This window comes from Natator depressus, chromosome 23 (assembly GCF_965152275.1).
Source record: "Natator depressus isolate rNatDep1 chromosome 23, rNatDep2.hap1, whole genome shotgun sequence".
Classification (NCBI taxonomy): domain Eukaryota; kingdom Metazoa; phylum Chordata; order Testudines; family Cheloniidae; genus Natator; species Natator depressus.
Window position 1 is genome coordinate 18584641 of NC_134256.1, and position 16943 is coordinate 18601583.

The 16943-nt window shown below is 54.4% G+C and overlaps 1 protein-coding gene across 1 annotated transcript; it reads left to right on the forward strand.

The window, feature by feature from the left end:
* Positions 1-4546: 4546 nt before the first annotated feature.
* Positions 4547-7160, forward strand: FIZ1 (FLT3 interacting zinc finger 1). The gene is made up of 2 exons (XM_074937278.1): positions 4547-4597; positions 5283-7160. Exon 2 carries the CDS (start codon positions 5307-5309, stop codon positions 6723-6725), a length of 1419 nt encoding a protein of 472 aa, XP_074793379.1. The 5' UTR covers positions 4547-4597; positions 5283-5306; the 3' UTR covers positions 6726-7160.
* Positions 7161-16943: the final 9783 nt, after the last annotated feature.

Consider the following 16943-nt stretch of genomic DNA (forward strand, 5'->3'; position numbering starts at 1 on the left):
GCCCAGACACAGAGTCACCAAGATCGGGGCCAGTAAAAAGTGATGGGGCCATGGTCCCCTGCCCCCCCCTGTTCTGGTGCCCCTGGCTGGGCATCCCCATGAGTTCTTCCCTGCCCCTGGTCCTGTCTGAATTCATCTTTCTTGGACATGGGGGAGCAGCCTGGTACACTGTGAGGGCTCAGCCGGACTGAGGGGGGATATAATCGAGGTCTATAAAATCATGACTGTTTCAGATAAAGTGAATAGAGAAGTGTTATTTACCCCTTCCCATAACACAAGAACTAGGGATCAGCCAATGACATTAACAGGCATCAGGTTTAAAACAAACACAATGAAGTATTTCTTCACCCATCGCAGAGTCAACCTGTGGAACTCATTGCCAGGGGATGTTGTGGAGGCCAAAAGTATAACTGGGTTCAAAAAAGACCTGGATAAGTTCCTGGAGGATCGGTCCACCAATGGCTATTAGCCTGGATGGGCAGGGTTGCAATCCCATTTCTTCTCTCACTCTAGCCTTCAGGGCCGACCAAATCTTCCTGTCTAATCTTCCAATGTTTCCCAGCTTTGTCTCACTGGTAGATTCTGTTAGCACACCACTAGAGGCCTTTTGGGCCAAAGCCAGATATGAAGATCTCGAGTAAGATTGGCCCCAAGAGGACCTCCACTTGTAGCCAACTCCAGTCCGATAATTCATCTTCCAGCACGGCCTGCTGCCATCTCCCCATGCCCCAGTTCCTCACCCGGCTCCCAGTTCCCCATCTTCTCTCATTTAACTACGATTTCCCCATGCGGCATCGTGTCAACTGCTGCCCTGAAGTCCAAGGATATCCGATCTACTGCACTTCTCTTCTCTAAAGCATCAGTTATTATCTCAAAGCAGGAAGTCTGGCGAGTCTGGCACGATCCCCCTTGGGTTTACATCCCCTCTTCCGTCTACCTCCAGGAATTTGATCATTCTTGGCTTCACATTTTGTTCTAAAGCCTTGGCTCCAACTGACATCAGACTAACAGGCCTGCAACTGACCGGGTCACTTTTTCCACCTTTCTGAAACATACCTGGGCTACAACATAGCTGAGCTCCAGTCACACGGCACTGCCCCAAACAGAACAATCAGTCACCAACCCTCGCACACGCCAATTCTTTCCGTATCATGGGGTGGAAAGTGCAGGTTTCATGCCTCTCTTGCGGGCATGTTGCCCAATAATATGATGGATTCATGAAAAAAATAACTGAGCCTGAAGCGATTTCTCAGTTGAGACAGATTGCGTAAAGAAACCCAGTCCAAAGGCACGGATACTGTCTTCCCTTACCTAGATGCCCAGCTTTAAGCTGGTGAGTGAAGTCACCAAACTCAATCAGGCTGTTCAGGCTTAAAGTTCAGCACAAATCTATTCACAAAAAGAAAAGGAGTACTTGTGGCACCTTAGAGACTAACCAATTTATTTGAGCATGAGCTTTCGTGAGCTACAGCTCACTTCAAGTTTGTGTGTGTGGTTTTTGGAGGGGGGTGAGGGGGTGAGAGAACCTGGATTCCTGCAGGAAATGGCCCACCTTGATTATCATACACATTGTTAAGAGAGTGCTCACTTTGGATGGGCTATTACCAGCAAGAGAGTGAGTTTGTCTGTGGGGGGGCGGAGGGTGAGAAAACCTGGATTTGTGCTGGAAATGGCCCATCTTGATGATCACTTTAGATAAGCTATTACCAGCAGGAGAGTGGGGTGGGAGGAGGTAGTGTTTCATGGTGTCTGTGTATATAATAATGTATTCTGCAATTTCCACAGTATGCATCCGATGAAGTGAGCTGTAGCTCACGAAAGCTCATGCTCAAATAAATTGGTTAGTCTCTAAGGTGCCACAAGTACTCCTTTTCTTTTTGCGAATACAGACTAACACGGCTGCTACTCTGACACAAATCTATTATGGTTGTTATTTATTAGGTGTATTATGGTAGCACCTGGGCGCCCCAGCCGTGGCCCCATAGTGCTAGGTGCTGTACATTATTTATTAGGTGTATTACGGTAGTGCTAGGACAATGGCCCACGAGCTGTACATGAGTTGTAATAATGAAATACCTTCATCGATCAGTTGCAACAGTGATTGAAAAAGTTGTATTAATGGTTAATTATTGGTCACTAATGTATACCTTCATTGATTGGTTACGACAGGGAACAATAAAGCTATCTTAATTGTTAATTATTAGTAACTAATCAGTTTGCTATAAGTTATAATAATGGTTAATAAAGATAGAATTGATGGTAAGTAATTAGCAACTAATCAATACCTTTATTAATCAATAATAATATTGACTAATAGCAATGTATCATTTATTGTCCTTATCAGTAGCAATGTTTTGTTTATTAATTATGTTTAATATCTATATATTTATCAGTGGTTTATTATTAGCAATTCATCAATTTGGTGACTAACCAATACCTTTACTGGTCGATTATAAAAATGATTAATCGCACTGTATTATCTATTGATCTTTGATTATTAGTGGCCAGCTCAGAGCGTCACTGTCTGGGACCCCTTGGCTGGCGCTGAGACACGGTCCCTCTGGGGTGGGGTGCGGGGGCTGTTTAACAGCACAAAGAAACACCCCAAGTATTTGGGAGAGGAAGTGACAGAGAATCCAGTTGAAAGCACAGGGGGTATTTAGGGAGGTTGAAGAGAATCCTCCCACACACACTGTCACAGTTCAGGCAGGGCACTGCTGCCTGGCACTGCCACAGAAAGCTGGGCGCCGGGAGGTGCTGGAGCGAAGTGTCTGTGCCAAGCCCTTCTCCCGGGTCTCGGGCCTATGGCGCTGCCATCTGATCCGCACCGGGCACCGGCCCTTTGGCTGCCACCTGTGCAGCAAGAGCTTCTGGCAGCTGGCATGCCTGGAGTGGCACCAGCGGATCCGCACCGGGGAGCGGGACCTCTGCCGCGCGGCCTGCAGGAAGACTTTCTGCCAGCCCAGTGACCCGCTGCGCCTCCAGCAGGTGCACGGCTGCCCGCTCTGCCACAAGGCCTACGCCCAGCTGTGCTGCCTGCAGAGCCACCAGCTTCCCCACACCCAGGGGCCCGAGCCGGGCCCCTGCCTGCCCCACAGACTCCCAGGGAGACCTGAGGGACGGAATCCACGAGCCCCCAAGGGGAGGTGGCCTCTGACCCCCAGAGTGACCTCTGACCCCTAGGGGAAGGCAATCTGTGACCCCTGGTGGAGGTGGCCTCTGACCCCTAGGGCAGCGCGCCCCGGGTGGGGGGCTGGGACACAAGCTGGCAGCTGCTCTTGGGCACCCAGGCTCCTCATCCTGGGCAGGTAGAGGGTCTGGAGCTCCCCACGGTGGCCTGGGCTCCATAAGCGGCTCTTACCACTGCCCGGCTCTGGCTTCCGGCCTGGCCAGGGGGCGGGGCCACAGAGGGGGTGGGGTTCCGGCATGTGTCCCACTTTTGCATTTTGAAAAGGTCACCCCAGGTGGCCCCTGTCGGGCGGTAACACCCATTGTTTCATGTTCTCTGTGTATATAAAATCTCCCCACTGTATTTTCTACTACATGCATCCGATGAAGTGAGCTGTAGCTGTAAATTTGTTAGTCTCTAAGGTGCCACAAGTACTCCTTTTCTTTTTGCACAGAACTTAGTGGCTTGCCTGTGCGCGGACGGGGACCCGCCCCTCCCCAAACACCCCAGCCCCTCGCCAGATAAACGAGATGAGAATACAATGTCTGTGCCTGTCTTCTTCATACGATGGGGGGAAGGGGGCCGTTGGCTCAGGGGCTGGGGAATGGGGATCAGGGCCTTTCCCCTCTAGGGGATTCAGGCTCCCATCCAGCCCCAGGGCAGGGACTGGCTGGCTCAGGGGGGCGGAGACTGGGGCATGGGGCCTCGCCCCTCTTTGCCCACAGTCAAGATGGCTTCTCTCTGTCTGTCCCTTCTGTGGTCCACCAGAGGGAGCCTCTTGGAATGTTTTACTTCCCTGCTCACAGTAAAGATGTTGCCTCCCCTCTGCCCCCTTTTGCCCACAGTAAAGATGGTTCCTTGCCCTCCACGACCCCCGTTGCCCACACTCAAGATGGCACCTCTCTGATTACGCCTCTCCCTGCCCACAGTCAATATGGCGCCTCTCTGACTGTGTTCCCTTCCCTGCCCACAGTCAGTATGGCTCTTCTCTGACTACACCTCTCCCTGCCCACAATCAAGATAGCGCCTCTCTGACTACAACCCTCCTTGCCCACAGACAAGATGGCGCCTCTCTGACTGTGTTCCTCTCCTTGCCCACAGACAAGATGGCGCCTCTCTGACTGTGTTCTCCTCCCTGCCCACAGTCAAGATGGCGTCTGTCCCAGTACCCACCCCTTTGCCCACAGCCAAGATGGGGGTAGGGGGCTGGGCCTCGGCAGGAAGTGGAGATGTCGGGGGGGGGGAGCGAGGGTCCCATTGGGTCCGTCTGTGTCCAATCAGGGAGCTGGGGGCGGGCATTGGGGGGACGGGACGAGGAGGGGCACAGCCTATGCCCCCATCTTCCCGTGGGGCCGGCAGCCGCGACCCCCCGCCCGGGGCGGAAGTGACGAGCCCCGGCTGCCAAAATGTCGGCGCCCAGAGGGAGCTGTAAGTACTGGGGGGCGGGGACCCCCGCTGGGGGAGCCCAAAGGACCAGGAGTGGGGCTGGAGGGAGGGAAACCCCCGCCTCTGGCAGGGGTGTGGGGTCTCGTGGCTCCCAGCCCCCTGCTCTAACCACTCGCCCCCACTCCCCTGCCAGAGCTGGGGAGAGAACCCAGGAGTCCTGCCCTGCCCCCTGCTCTAACCACTCGCCCCCACTCCCCTGCCAGAGCTGGGGAGAGAACCCAGGAGTCCTGCCCTGCCCCCTGCTCTAACCACTCGCCCCCACTCCCCTGCCAGAGCTGGGGAGAGAACCCAGGAGTCCTGCCCTGCCCCCGGCAGTCACAGGAGGTTTCCACTGGCTGGTGGCCCGAGCGGTTATAAATAGAGCGGCAGAGCCAGGGCTTTGGAATTAATCTGCTTCCTCCGCCCAGGGCGCTGAGAACCGGGCAACAGGGATCAGGAGATTAACGAGGCCGGTGGGTGTATAACGGTCTGCGGGTAATTACCAGTCCCCTGGGCCAGGCTGTCCCCACCCTTGGGCCGGATGGGAGCTGGCGCCCCCTAGAGGGGACAAGCCCCATGCCCCATTCCCTGCTCCCTTGAGCCAGCCAGTCCTCACTCTGGGGCTGGATCAGGGCCAGCGCCCCCTAGAGGGAGTATCACTGACTCGGCTCCTGTTTGCGATTCCCAGAGGCGTCCGTGGGACCCGGTGGTGATGGAGTGCTATGGCACTGATCTGCCTGAGGGACTGGGCACCGGCTGGGCAGAGGAGCCCGGGCAGCTCCCTGGCCGGGCACCTGGCACCATCGAGCGCATGGTGCCATGCTCGGACCCAGAGGACGGCCCCGACGGGCCAGCGCCAACCCCGCTGACAGACAACGGGGCGGGCGCCCGGGTGCCCTTCCACTGCTCCGAGTGCGACAAGAGCTTCCGGTACCGCTCGGACCTGCGGCGCCACTTTGCCCGGCACACGGAGCTCAAACCCTTCCAGTGCCCGCACTGCAGCAAGAGCTTCAAGCATTCCTTCAACCTGGTCAACCACATCCGCAGCCACACCGGCGAACGCCCCTACCGCTGCACCGTCTGCCCCAAGGGCTTCCGCGACTCCACCGGCCTGCTCCACCACCAGGTGGTGCACACGGGCGAGAAACCGTACTGCTGCCACGTCTGCGAGCTCCGCTTCTCCTCCCGCAGCAGTCTGGGCCGCCACCTCAAGCGCCAGCACCGCCCACCCCCCGGAGGGGGCGCCCCCGAGCCGCCCAGCACCACCCGCTGCCTGGAGCGCCTGTGCGGCCAGGGGCGGGCGGCCCCCTATGGCTGCGGGGCCTGTGGGCGTCGCTTCCGGCTGGCGCCCGAGCTGGGGAAGCACTGGCTGGCTCACACCGACATCAAACCCTTCAAGTGCCCCGACTGCGAGCGGGACTTTAATGCCCCCTCCCTGCTGGAGCGCCACAAACTCACCCATGCCAAGGACCGGCCGCTGCTCTTGCCATGCCAAGGCTGTGCGGGCAAGGTGGTGCCGGGGCAGCAGGAGCTGCAGGGGCCGGGCTGCCCAGCCTGCAAGCCCCAGGACACCCGCCCCCTGGACAGCCTGTACCAGTGCGAGTGTGGCACTTTCTTTGCCAACGCTGGCGCCCTGGCCGCCCACCTGGCGGCCCACACGGGTGAGGCCTCCTTTGCCTGCGGCATCTGTGGCATGAGCTTTGGGGCCCTGCCGCCCCTGGAGGCCCACCAACTGAGCCACGCCATGCTGCTGCCCCCGGAGGGCGCCCCCCAGCCGGTGGCGGCAGGGCCTGTGCCACCAACAGGCGGGGAGCTGGAGCGCCACCTGCTGCCGCGGCTGGAGCTGCGGGCTTTCCCCGCCCGGCCTGGCAAGAAGCTCTACAAGTGCACGGAGTGCGAGAAGTTCTTCCGCAGCCCGCGGGACCTGGACCGGCACGTGCTGGTGCACACGGGCGAGAAACCCTACCAGTGCACCGAGTGTGGCAAGTTCTTCCGGCACGAGTGCTACCTGAAACGGCACCGGCTGCTCCACAGCGGGGAGCGCCCCTTCCAGTGCAGCGTCTGCCACAAGGGTTTCATCACCTTCAGCAACCTCTCCCGCCACCTCAAACTGCACCGCGGTATTGACTAGCCGGGTGGGACCCTTGGCAGCCCCAGCCGGCCTGCGCGTCCTGCCTCCCACCTCCGGCTCTCCCTGCTGGCTTGGCCACGGGCCGGTGTGTTCTGCTCGTGTGCCCTCTTGGTGCTGGGCTCTGCACACCGGTTTGTTTTTGTAGGGTCTCTGGCATGTGTCGGTTTATTATTTAGGGTCACTCATGAGCGCTGGGCTGCACAGATCGGTCTGTTATTGCAGGGTCTCTCAGCACGTGCCAGTTTGTTTTTGTAGGGTCTAATTACAAATGGCAATCTATTGCTGTAGACAGGTTTCAGAGTAGCAGCCGTGTTAGTCTGTATTCGCAAAAAGAAAAGGAGGACTTGTGGCACCTTAGAGACTAACCAATTTATTTGAGCATAAGCTTTCGTGAGCTACAGCTCACTTCATCGGATGCATACTGTGGAAAGTACAGTGGGGAGATTTATATCCATAGAGAACATGAAACAATGGGTGTTACCATACACACTGTAACGAGAGTGATCACTTAAGGTGAGCTATTACCAGCAGGAGGGGGGGAACCTTTTGTAGTGATAATCAAGGTGGGCCATTTCCAGCAGTTGACAAGAACGGCTGAGGAACAATGGGGCGTGGAGGGGGGGAATAAACATGGGGAAATAGTTTACTTTGTGTAATGACCCATCTACTGCCAGTCTCTATTCAAGACTAAGTTAATTGTATCCAGTTTGCAAACATGGGGAAGTAAACTATTTCCCCATGTTTATTCCCCCCTTCCACCCCCCACTGCTCCTCAGAAGTTCTTGTCAACTGCTGGAAATGGCCCACCTTGATTATCACTACAAAAGGTTCCCCCCCCTCCTGCTGGTAATAGCTCACCTTAAGTGATCACTCTCATTACAGTTTTCAGAGTAACAGCCATGTTAGTCTGTATTCGCAAAAAGAAAAGGAGTACTTGTGGCACCTTAGAGACTAACCAATTTATTTGAGCATGAGCTTTCGTGAGCGACAGCTCACTTCATCGGATGCATACTGTGGAAAATACAGAAGATGTTTGTTTTTATACACACAAATCATGAAAAAATGGGTGTTTATCATTACAAAAGTTTTTCTCTCCCCCCACCCCACTCTCCTGCTGGTAATAGCTTATGTAAAGTGATCACTCTCCTTACAATAAGAAAAGGAGTACTTGTGGCACCTTAGAGACTAACCAATTTATTTGAGCATAAGCTTTCGTGAGCTACAGCTGACTTCATCGGATGCATACTGTGGAAAGTGTAGAAGATCTTTTTATACACACAAAGCATGTGTGTATAAAAAGATCTTCTACACTTTCCACAGTATGCATCCGATGAAGTGAGCTGTAGCTCACGAAAGCTTATGCTCAAATAAATTGTTTAGTCTCTAAGGTGCCAAAAGTACTCCTTTTCTTTTTGCGAATACAGACTAACACGGCTGTTACTCTGAAACCTCTCCTTACAATGTGTATGATAATCAAGGTGGGCCATTTCCAGCACAAATCCAGGTTTCCCCCCCCTTGCATACCCCCCCCTCAAACAAACCCACTCTCCTGTTGATAATAGCTTATCTAAAGTGATCACTCTCCTTACAGTGTGAATGATAATCAAGGTGGGCCATTTCCAGCACAAATCCAGGGTTTAACAAGAATGTCTGGGGGGGGCGGGTTAGGAAAACAAGGGGAAATAGGTTACCTTGCATAATGACTTAGCCACTCCCAGTCTCTATTCAAGCCTAAGTTAATTGTATCCAATTTGCAAATGAATTCCAATTCAGCAGTCTCTCGCTGGAGTCTGGATTTGAAGTTTTTCTGTTGTAATATTGCAACTTTCATGTCTGTAATCGCGTGACCATACAGTGTGTATGGTAACACCCATTGTTTCATGTTCTCTATGGATATAAATCTCCCCACTGTATTTTCCACTGAATGCATCCGATGAAGTGAGCTGTAGCTCATGAAAGCTTATGCGCAGATAAATTTGTTAGTCTCTAAGGTGCCACAAGTCCTCCTTTTCTTATTGCTGTAGAGTTACTCATGAGCGCAAGCCAGTTTGTTACTGCAGGATCACTCATTAGTGCTGGGTTGTACACAGTGGTTTGTTATTTTAGGGTCTCATTGTACACGCTGGTTTGTTGTTGTAGGGTCTCACTACATATGCTGGCTCGTCATTGTCCGGTCCCTCATAAGCTTGGCACTGCGCAGAGAATTGCTGTTAGAGGGCGCTGGGACTGTGCGGGCCAGTCTGTTATTGCGGGGTCTTTTGAAAGTGCTCAGCCAGCTGTGCGCCCTAGGCTAGTTATCAGGGGGTTGGCTTCAGCCCTGCCCTCGCCTCCAAGGGACAGAAGACCCAGCCGTCACTTAGACTGAATATACCTAGGGATTCTGCACTGAGACTACTGACTCCCCCGGCCTGCACTGCCTGGCATCCCCACTAGGGGTCTCTAGGCCCAGAGGGACCCTGGCACTGCCCCAGCCTGCGCCTCCCGGCATCCCCACTAGGGGTCTCTGTACATCCAGGGCCATAGGGTCTCCTGGACACTATCCCTTCCTGCATTGCTCTGCTCAGGGTTTTGTCCCGTGTGCCCCCATCTTTCCCCTGTGACCCCCTGTCAGGGACCATCTCTCATCAGTTCACACCAGCTGGGGGTCTGGCCCCATGGACTCAGTGGAGCTATGGCCATTGACCACAGCTGGGGGTCTGGCCCCATTGACTCAATGGAGCTACGTCCAATTTATTCCAGTTTATGAATCTATCGTCTAGGGAGAGCAGAATATTGGGGAATTTTAGGGCCGTGGCTGAAGGCTGCCCCAGAGACTAGGCTGGGCCTTTACAATACAGACTCAGACCCAGTTGGACCAGAAGGAACCTCCAGATTCTTCCCTGCACCGCAGTCCGTGCGACACTGACCCAGGCAGCCTGAGCTGCCACGCTGCCATCCAGCCTGTGTGGAGGCATCGGCTTGGATCCCACCTCTAATCCCAAATCCTGAGTGATGGCCAAGATCCCTTCACATGCATGCACATCCTGGTCCACGCTGGCGACTGGAGAACCAGCAAGCCTGTGAGCTTGGCTCTAGCCCTGCTCGTCTCTTCTAAGCCTTGAGCGCAGATGCGCTAGTAATTGAAATGGTACCAGAAACCACTGCAGGATGTGGGGGTGTCACTCGGGTACCCCTCCCCCAACCTTCCACACGCCCTCTCACCCAGCTACATCCTCGAAAAGATGCTTCTCTCCCATTGCACGCTGGTGTGTTATTGTAGGGTCTCTCGGTTGTGTGCTCCACACCCTTCGGTTATTGTAGGGTCTCTAAGAAATTCCCAAGGTCACGCTTGTTATTATAGATTGTATCAGGAGTGCTGGGGCTGCACACACCCCTTTGTTATTGTAGGGGCTCTCAAAAACACATGGTTACCCACACTGGTTTGCAGTTGTGAGATCTCTGCTGGACACTAGGCTGCAGCCGCTAGGGCTTGTTATTGTAGGGTCTCCTCAACACTGGGCTACACACATCAGCTTGTTATTGTGGGGTCTCCCAGGAATGGAGATCTGTGGACGCTTTCCTCAGCTGCAGAAGGAACACGGCGCTGGTTTTGAGGGGAGGGGAGACAGACGCCGGAGCCAGAGGTGGGAAGAGAGTGAATCTCAGATTTTGGATTGACTGGGCCTCCCCTATCCCGTGGCTGAACAGGGAATCCCTGCATGTGATATCCTGCCGTGGCGCCAACTCTAATTCCCAAGAGCCAGATCCCCATTTTAAAGAATCTTTTTTTGGTTTAAAATAGTTTAGCGTTGTTTTATTCTCTCCCTTTGTTTGTAAAAAATCCCCCGGACTTCCCTGCTGAGAAGCTCGACGCTGAAAAACCAGGAAATAAAAAAACCTTTTTCCCCCTCCTGACCAAGTCCTGGCTTTTATTTCTTCCGGACGCCAAAAACTGGGTGGGAGGGTGTGGGGGACACGTACAGGCCCCCAGATTGGGCAGGACTCCCTGGGACGTCTGCTCCTTGTTCTTCGGGTCAGCAAATCCAGTCAGCTCACCCCTTGTCAGATCACACCCTTCAGAAACTGAGCAAAACCCATCTTCAAACCAGAGAGGCTGTTTGCCCCCTGCTTCTCCCATGGGAAGGCTGCTCCAGAACCTCACTCAGTTCCTGGTTAAAAACTGCCTTTGAAATTTACCCACAGCCCATTTGCTTTGGGCCTACGCTGTCCTGCAGCTTCGCATGCTCTTCTCCCTGCCCGGTGGCGAAGTCCAGCAGTTTAGGCTAAACACGCCGAGCTCTTTCAGTCTCTGCTGCTAAGATCAGCTCTCCTGTCACCCAATCAGTGTGTGGGTTTTCCGAACAAACCCAACTTCAGTTGGAACAGCAGCTCCTCAGCTGAAATCGCAGCGGTTAAATACAACATTTGATATACGTTTTTTTTTTACCCTTGATTATGATCGAGTTGTGGGTCCACCAGCCATCTTGTTGGTTAGCTTACCGAAAAGAAGATCGAGTGGTGATTTGGTTACGGTTACTTTCTGAGAGGAAAAAATACTCGTGTAACGGGGTGGTGTGTGCCCTTTAAAGGGATCTGGGGCTCAGCCAACCCCTGTTCCATGGCATGGCTGAAGAAATTTTGATTCCTTACCCCTTTTGGACCTGAGCTGCTGGTCAAAGTTCAGGGCGTAGGGCACATTCCTGTGGAAGTAGAAATTGATGGAGTTTGCTGCCATCTTGTTTATTTACAAAGTCCTGCTTCTCTGAACCCAGGGAGGACCACGAACAAGAGTGGTTTCTAAGCGTGCTGCCCCATGCCAACAGAGCCCACAGCGCGCTCTCTAGCTTTTCCCACGTCCTGCGCCGTGCTCAAGGGCAGCTGCTTGGCTGTCTCGCTTTTCCGCCTCCAAAGCCTCTCTGTTGTCAGGGTCCGTGGCCACGTCTACGCTACAGGCTTTGGCCAACGCTCCCGGTCCAGCAGCGTACAGCCAATGGTTGCATACTGCTCGGGCGCTCGGCTGCTGGCGTCAGTGCTGAGGGTATGCACCAGGAGCCCAAGCCTAGTGCAATGCACCGTGGAGAGGTGGCACGGGGGTGCCGCACGCTGCCATCTGGCTCAGTGTTTCTTGGGAACATTTTGCAGCGGGATTGACCTGCCCAGAGATCTCAACTTTCTCCGTCTCACAGTAACAATATAGGCAAGGGTCTAGGACAGGGGGAAAGGAAGCAGTGTCAAAAGGAGGCCGGGGGGGGCCCTGATCTCAGCCCAGAAAACCCCAAAGACACCCCATTAGGAGGGCTAGAACTGAGGGGCTAAAGAAGAGTTTTGAGCTCTGTAAAAGACCCAGTAAATGAGGATCTTGTTCTCAGTTCTCAAGCCAGGGAGGAAATTATTGCAAGAACCAGAGAGAGCTGGGGGAGTGTTTTGGGGAAGAACACATAAGTTATTGGTCTCAGAAGCCAACTGGGTGATATTTAATGCTTTGTGCTATACAGGAGGTGTGACGGATGGTCCCTTCTTGCTTTAAACTATGAATCTCTTATCTGCCTTCATCTGTCTATACATATTCCTGTTCTGCGTTTGGAAAGAAGCTGGATGACAAATTCACATGTGACAGTGCTAGGGAAATGTTTGCTATTCCCTCAGTAACTAGGATGTTAAATGACAACTAGTAAAGTCAACCCATTTGCAATTAGCAGGCCCAGACAACTTGCACCCAAGAGTGTGCAAAGAATTGGCCAAGGTGCTCTCTGAACCATTAACAAACCTGCGGAAGTCCCTGAGGACTGGGAACAAGCAAATGTTGTGCCAATGTTTGACATGGAGTGAATGGAATGAACCGGGTACTTGTAGGCTGGTTAGCTTGATATTGATCCTGGGCAAAATCATGGGGAGGCCAATATGGGACATGGTCAGCAGAGAGACGCTAAGAGCCTAGCTCGTGTAGAGCACTTTCCAATCAGCAGATCTCAAAGCGCTTAACCAAGGAGGTCAGCGTTATCATCTCCATTTTACAGATGGGGAAACTGAGGCAGAGTGAGGGGGATCGTGACCTGGCCAAGGTCACCCAGCCAGCCAGTGGCAGAGCCGAGATCTGCTGAGTCCCAATCCAGCGTCTCGTCTGCTAGGCCACATTGCCTGCCCTAATTGATGTCAGCCACAGTGGGTTTAGGGAAGTCGTGAATCCAGTTCCCCGAGAAGCGGTAGCGCTGTCTACATGGGGGTTGACATGCCCCAGCCACAAGTGTTAAACGAGGTTTGGTAGCCAGAGCCCTCAGCCCTGGCCAACACCCCGTTCAAAATCCTTTTACCCTTTGATTGAAAGCACCAGGAACGAAGAAGAGACAGATTGAAATGTCAAGCGTTAAACGAGGCTTCCATCTGCACAACCTCCTTCGTTCCTTGTGGCCAGACAGAGCCTGGAGAAGGAGAAGCCGCCTCGTCTGACTGTGGTAACAGCCTTTTGCGGGGAAAGAGAAGTGAGCTCAGCTGGGCTTGCTAAAGTCCAACCCTGTTTCATCCCAGGCGGGGTTGGGGGTTCAGCTGGAACTGGTGGAGACGTCGGCTGGATTTCTCTCTCTCTGGCCTGGTTCAGTCGGGACAGCTCTCAGGATCAAGCCGAAGAAGGTCTGGGGTCCCAGGAGTCCGGGGGGGTTGAGTGGGGTCAGCCATAATGGTGAAGCTTGCTCCAGTTGCCAATTTTTCTTCCCCATCCCCAATTTCTTTCTATAAGGACCCCAAATGGGAGTGATGGCTGGAACAGCCCATCCCCATAGTATTTTGTCCACCGGTTAGGCCTTGTTCCTGACACACCACTGATTTCTCATCCCACACTTCCGTTTGCCAAGCATGATGTTAACACAGTCCCTGAGTTATAGCAGGTGGCCTTTTGGTTTGAACTAATTCTGTCTTTCCCTTCCCTTTCCTACCTTTCCCCATCTGCCTTCGTTAGTAGAGGTTATTGTGGCATCTAGTGAACCGTCGCAGACTCTTCACAGCTGAGCTCTCAATGAGGGGAAATCTGTAGGCCCAGGTATTCCAAAATAATACAGGTTTGGTTGGAAAAGTAGCAGTGCGGATGTAATACACTTAGGCAGCTGTCCGGTTTAATACTATCTGCCGCGCTGCTTAACAACCAGTGAGCGCGGTCTGAAATCAACACCAAATGGGTTAAAAACTGGTTAACTGATAGATCTCAAAGAAGACGAGCTCTGAGAGCTCGAAAGCTCGTCTCTCTCGCCAACAGAAGTTGGTCCAATGCAAGATCGGAACTCACCCACCTTCTCTCGTCAATATCCTGGGACCCAGCCAGCTTGAACAACGCTGCCCGGGTTGGACAGGGTTCAGAAATGAGCTTCAAGAAGGACTGAAGGTCTGGGAAACCTGCCTTCGAAAGAATGACTTACAGAGCGCAATCTATTTAGATTCAAAGGTACTAAGGACCGAGGGACTGGTCCGACGGCTGGTAGAATGAGCCTGGGTGGAATTTGATTTTTATTTTTTTTATAATTTTGGTGGAAAGCATCACTGTCTATTTTGAAGCCGTTTTTATTTTATTTTTACTGATTTCTACATGTTCACAGTTGCAGGAACTTATGGGGGCGGGTCAGGCTCTAATTACTTAATGCCAGACGACGTTGAGAGTCGTCACGTTAAAACTTTAGAACCGTTAAAACACAAATGGTCAACTGCACCTGTGAAAATATACAAACCAAACAGCCTTAAATCAAGCCGTGTATTTAGGGCCCTGCCAAATTCATGGCCACGAAACACGCGTCATGGACCATGCAATCTGGTCTCTGTCCTGTGAAATCTGGTCTTTTGTGTGCTTTTACCCTGTACTGTACAGATTTCATGGGGGAAACCAGTGTTTCTCAAATTGGGGGTCCTGACCCACATGGGAGTTGCAGGGGGGTCACAAGGTTATTGTAGGGGGTCGCAGGATTGCCACCCTTACTTCTGTGCTGCCTTCAGAGCTGGGCAGCTGGAGAGCAGCGGCTGGTGGCCGGAGAGCGGCGGTTGTTGGCTGGGTACCCAGCTCTGAGGCGCCCCCGCCAGCAGCGGTGCAGAAGTAGGGGTGGTGATACCCCCCCCATAACCTTTGACCTCCCCCCCTCCTTTTTGGGTCTGGACCCCTGCAGTTCCAACACCGTGACATTTCAGATTTAAAGAGCTGTAATCATGAAATTTACGATTTTTGAAATCCTATGACCGTGACTTTGGCCAAAGTGGACGGTGAATTTGTCGGGGCCCAACACATTTTGCCTCCTTTGCTTGGCTGTACAGTTTGATCATTATGGATGAAAAGCTTTTGTCAGCGGTTTGTGCGTGGGCGGTGACATTGACCTTTATCCGGATGGCAGTTACCCAAATACTTCCAAGCCAAGGTCTGACGCAGGCTGGGAGACAGCCCTGAATGACCTCCAGCTAGTTTCTCCATGAGGCGATGGGATCACAGGCTCCATGGGGGAAGAGATTTCTGGGTGTAGGTGGCTTTCACTGAGCAGCAAAAGACAGAGTGGCCGGGTGGCAAAGGGAGATACATTCAGGCTAGAAATAAGGTGCAGAATATTAACAGGGCGGAGACTGAATCACTGAACCAACTGAGCTCGGGACCGGGTGGCTTCATTGTCAATAGGATCAGGAAGCTGTTAGTAACTGAAACGTTTCTAGGGCTTAATTCACGGGGACAGATTTTGCAGTTGGATTTAAATTCCCCAGGCTGCCTTTGGAAACCAGCTACTGTTCATTAGGTGGTTTGTAGTGGCGCATAGAGGATCAAGCTGAGATTGGGACCCGTCGCGCCAGGCGCTGCCCAGACACAAAATCACAGAGCCCAAGGGCCCTTTTTCAACACAATGTCTTCAAGCCCCCTGCCTTTCGTATTTCTCTTGCAAGTTACCAGACCCCCACTTCCCTCCCAGAGCTGGGGACAGACCCAGGTGTCCTGGTTCCCAGCCCCCCCTGCTCTACCCACTAGCCCCCACTCCCCTCCCAGAGCTGGGGATAGAACCCAGGCGTCCTGGTCTCTGGCTGCTGGCTCTGCATTGGCACTAGAGTGTGCGAGCACCAGTGTGCGTTTCTGAGGGGGACGAGATTGGCTGCGACACAGACACTCATCGCCCCCCTGCGCCCGCCCCCCCCCCCCCTGCACGGAGCCTGCAGCTGGCAGCAGAGGTAACAGCCGGGCGAGCCCTAGCGGGGTGGGGGCCTGGCCCGGGGATGCTGCATGGGGGGGGAGGGACTGGAAGTGCAGCCCCCCCCCCCTCCCCGCATGGGAGGGGCAGCCGGTTTGCAGAGAGCTTGGGGTGGGGGGCAGGTTAACCCTTAGAGAGGTGGGTAGGGAGTGAGCCGGGTACTAGTGACACTGACGGGGCGGGGCTAGGGGCCAGTCTGCCCCCCCCATTCCCGATGCAGGGCGGCGCTAGGGGGCGCTGGGCTGCCGGGCGGGGGCAGGGGGACAGCGGGGGCGCTGTGCTGTGGGGAGCTGGGGGGGGGGGGTCAGTGCAGGGGGTCAGTAGGGGGCAGCTGCGGGGGGTGATTCAGGGGGTCAGCAGGGGGCACCGTGCTGCGGGTGTCAGTGCAGGGGGTCAGCAGGGGCGCTGTGCTGTGGGTGTCAGTGCAGGGGGTCAGCAGGGGTGCTGTGCTGTGGGGAGCTGGGTGGGGAGGTCAGCGAGGGCGCTGTGCTGTGGGTGTCAGTGCAGGGGGTCAGCGGGGGCGCTGTGCTGTGGGGAGCTGGGTGGGGGGGTCAGTGGGGGCACTGTGCTGTGGGTGTCAGTGCAGGGGGTCAGCGGGGGCGCTGTGCTGTGGGGAGCTGGGTGGGGAGGTCAGCAAGGGCGCTGTGCTGTGGGTGTCAGTGCAGGGGGTCAGCGGGGGCGCTGTGCTGTGGGGAGCTGGGTGGGGAGGTCAGCGAGGGCGCTGTGCTGTGGGAGTCAGTGCAAGGGGTCAGTAGGGGGCGCTGGGCTGCGGAGGGTGATTCGGGGGTCACCAGGGGGCACCGTGCTGCAGGGGGCAGTGCAAGGGGTCAGTAGGCCGCACTGGGCTGCGGAGGGTGATTCGGGGGTCACCAGGGGGCACCATGCTGCGGGGGGCAGTGCAAGGGGTCAGTAGGGGGTGCTCCCTGGCGTCAGTGCCAGCCCCGATGCCCCAGCAGTGCCAGGTTGGGGGACATTTCCCATCATTCCCGTTCCCTGCCTGACCCACCCCCCATGTTTTCCTTCCCATCCAGGGCTCCCCACA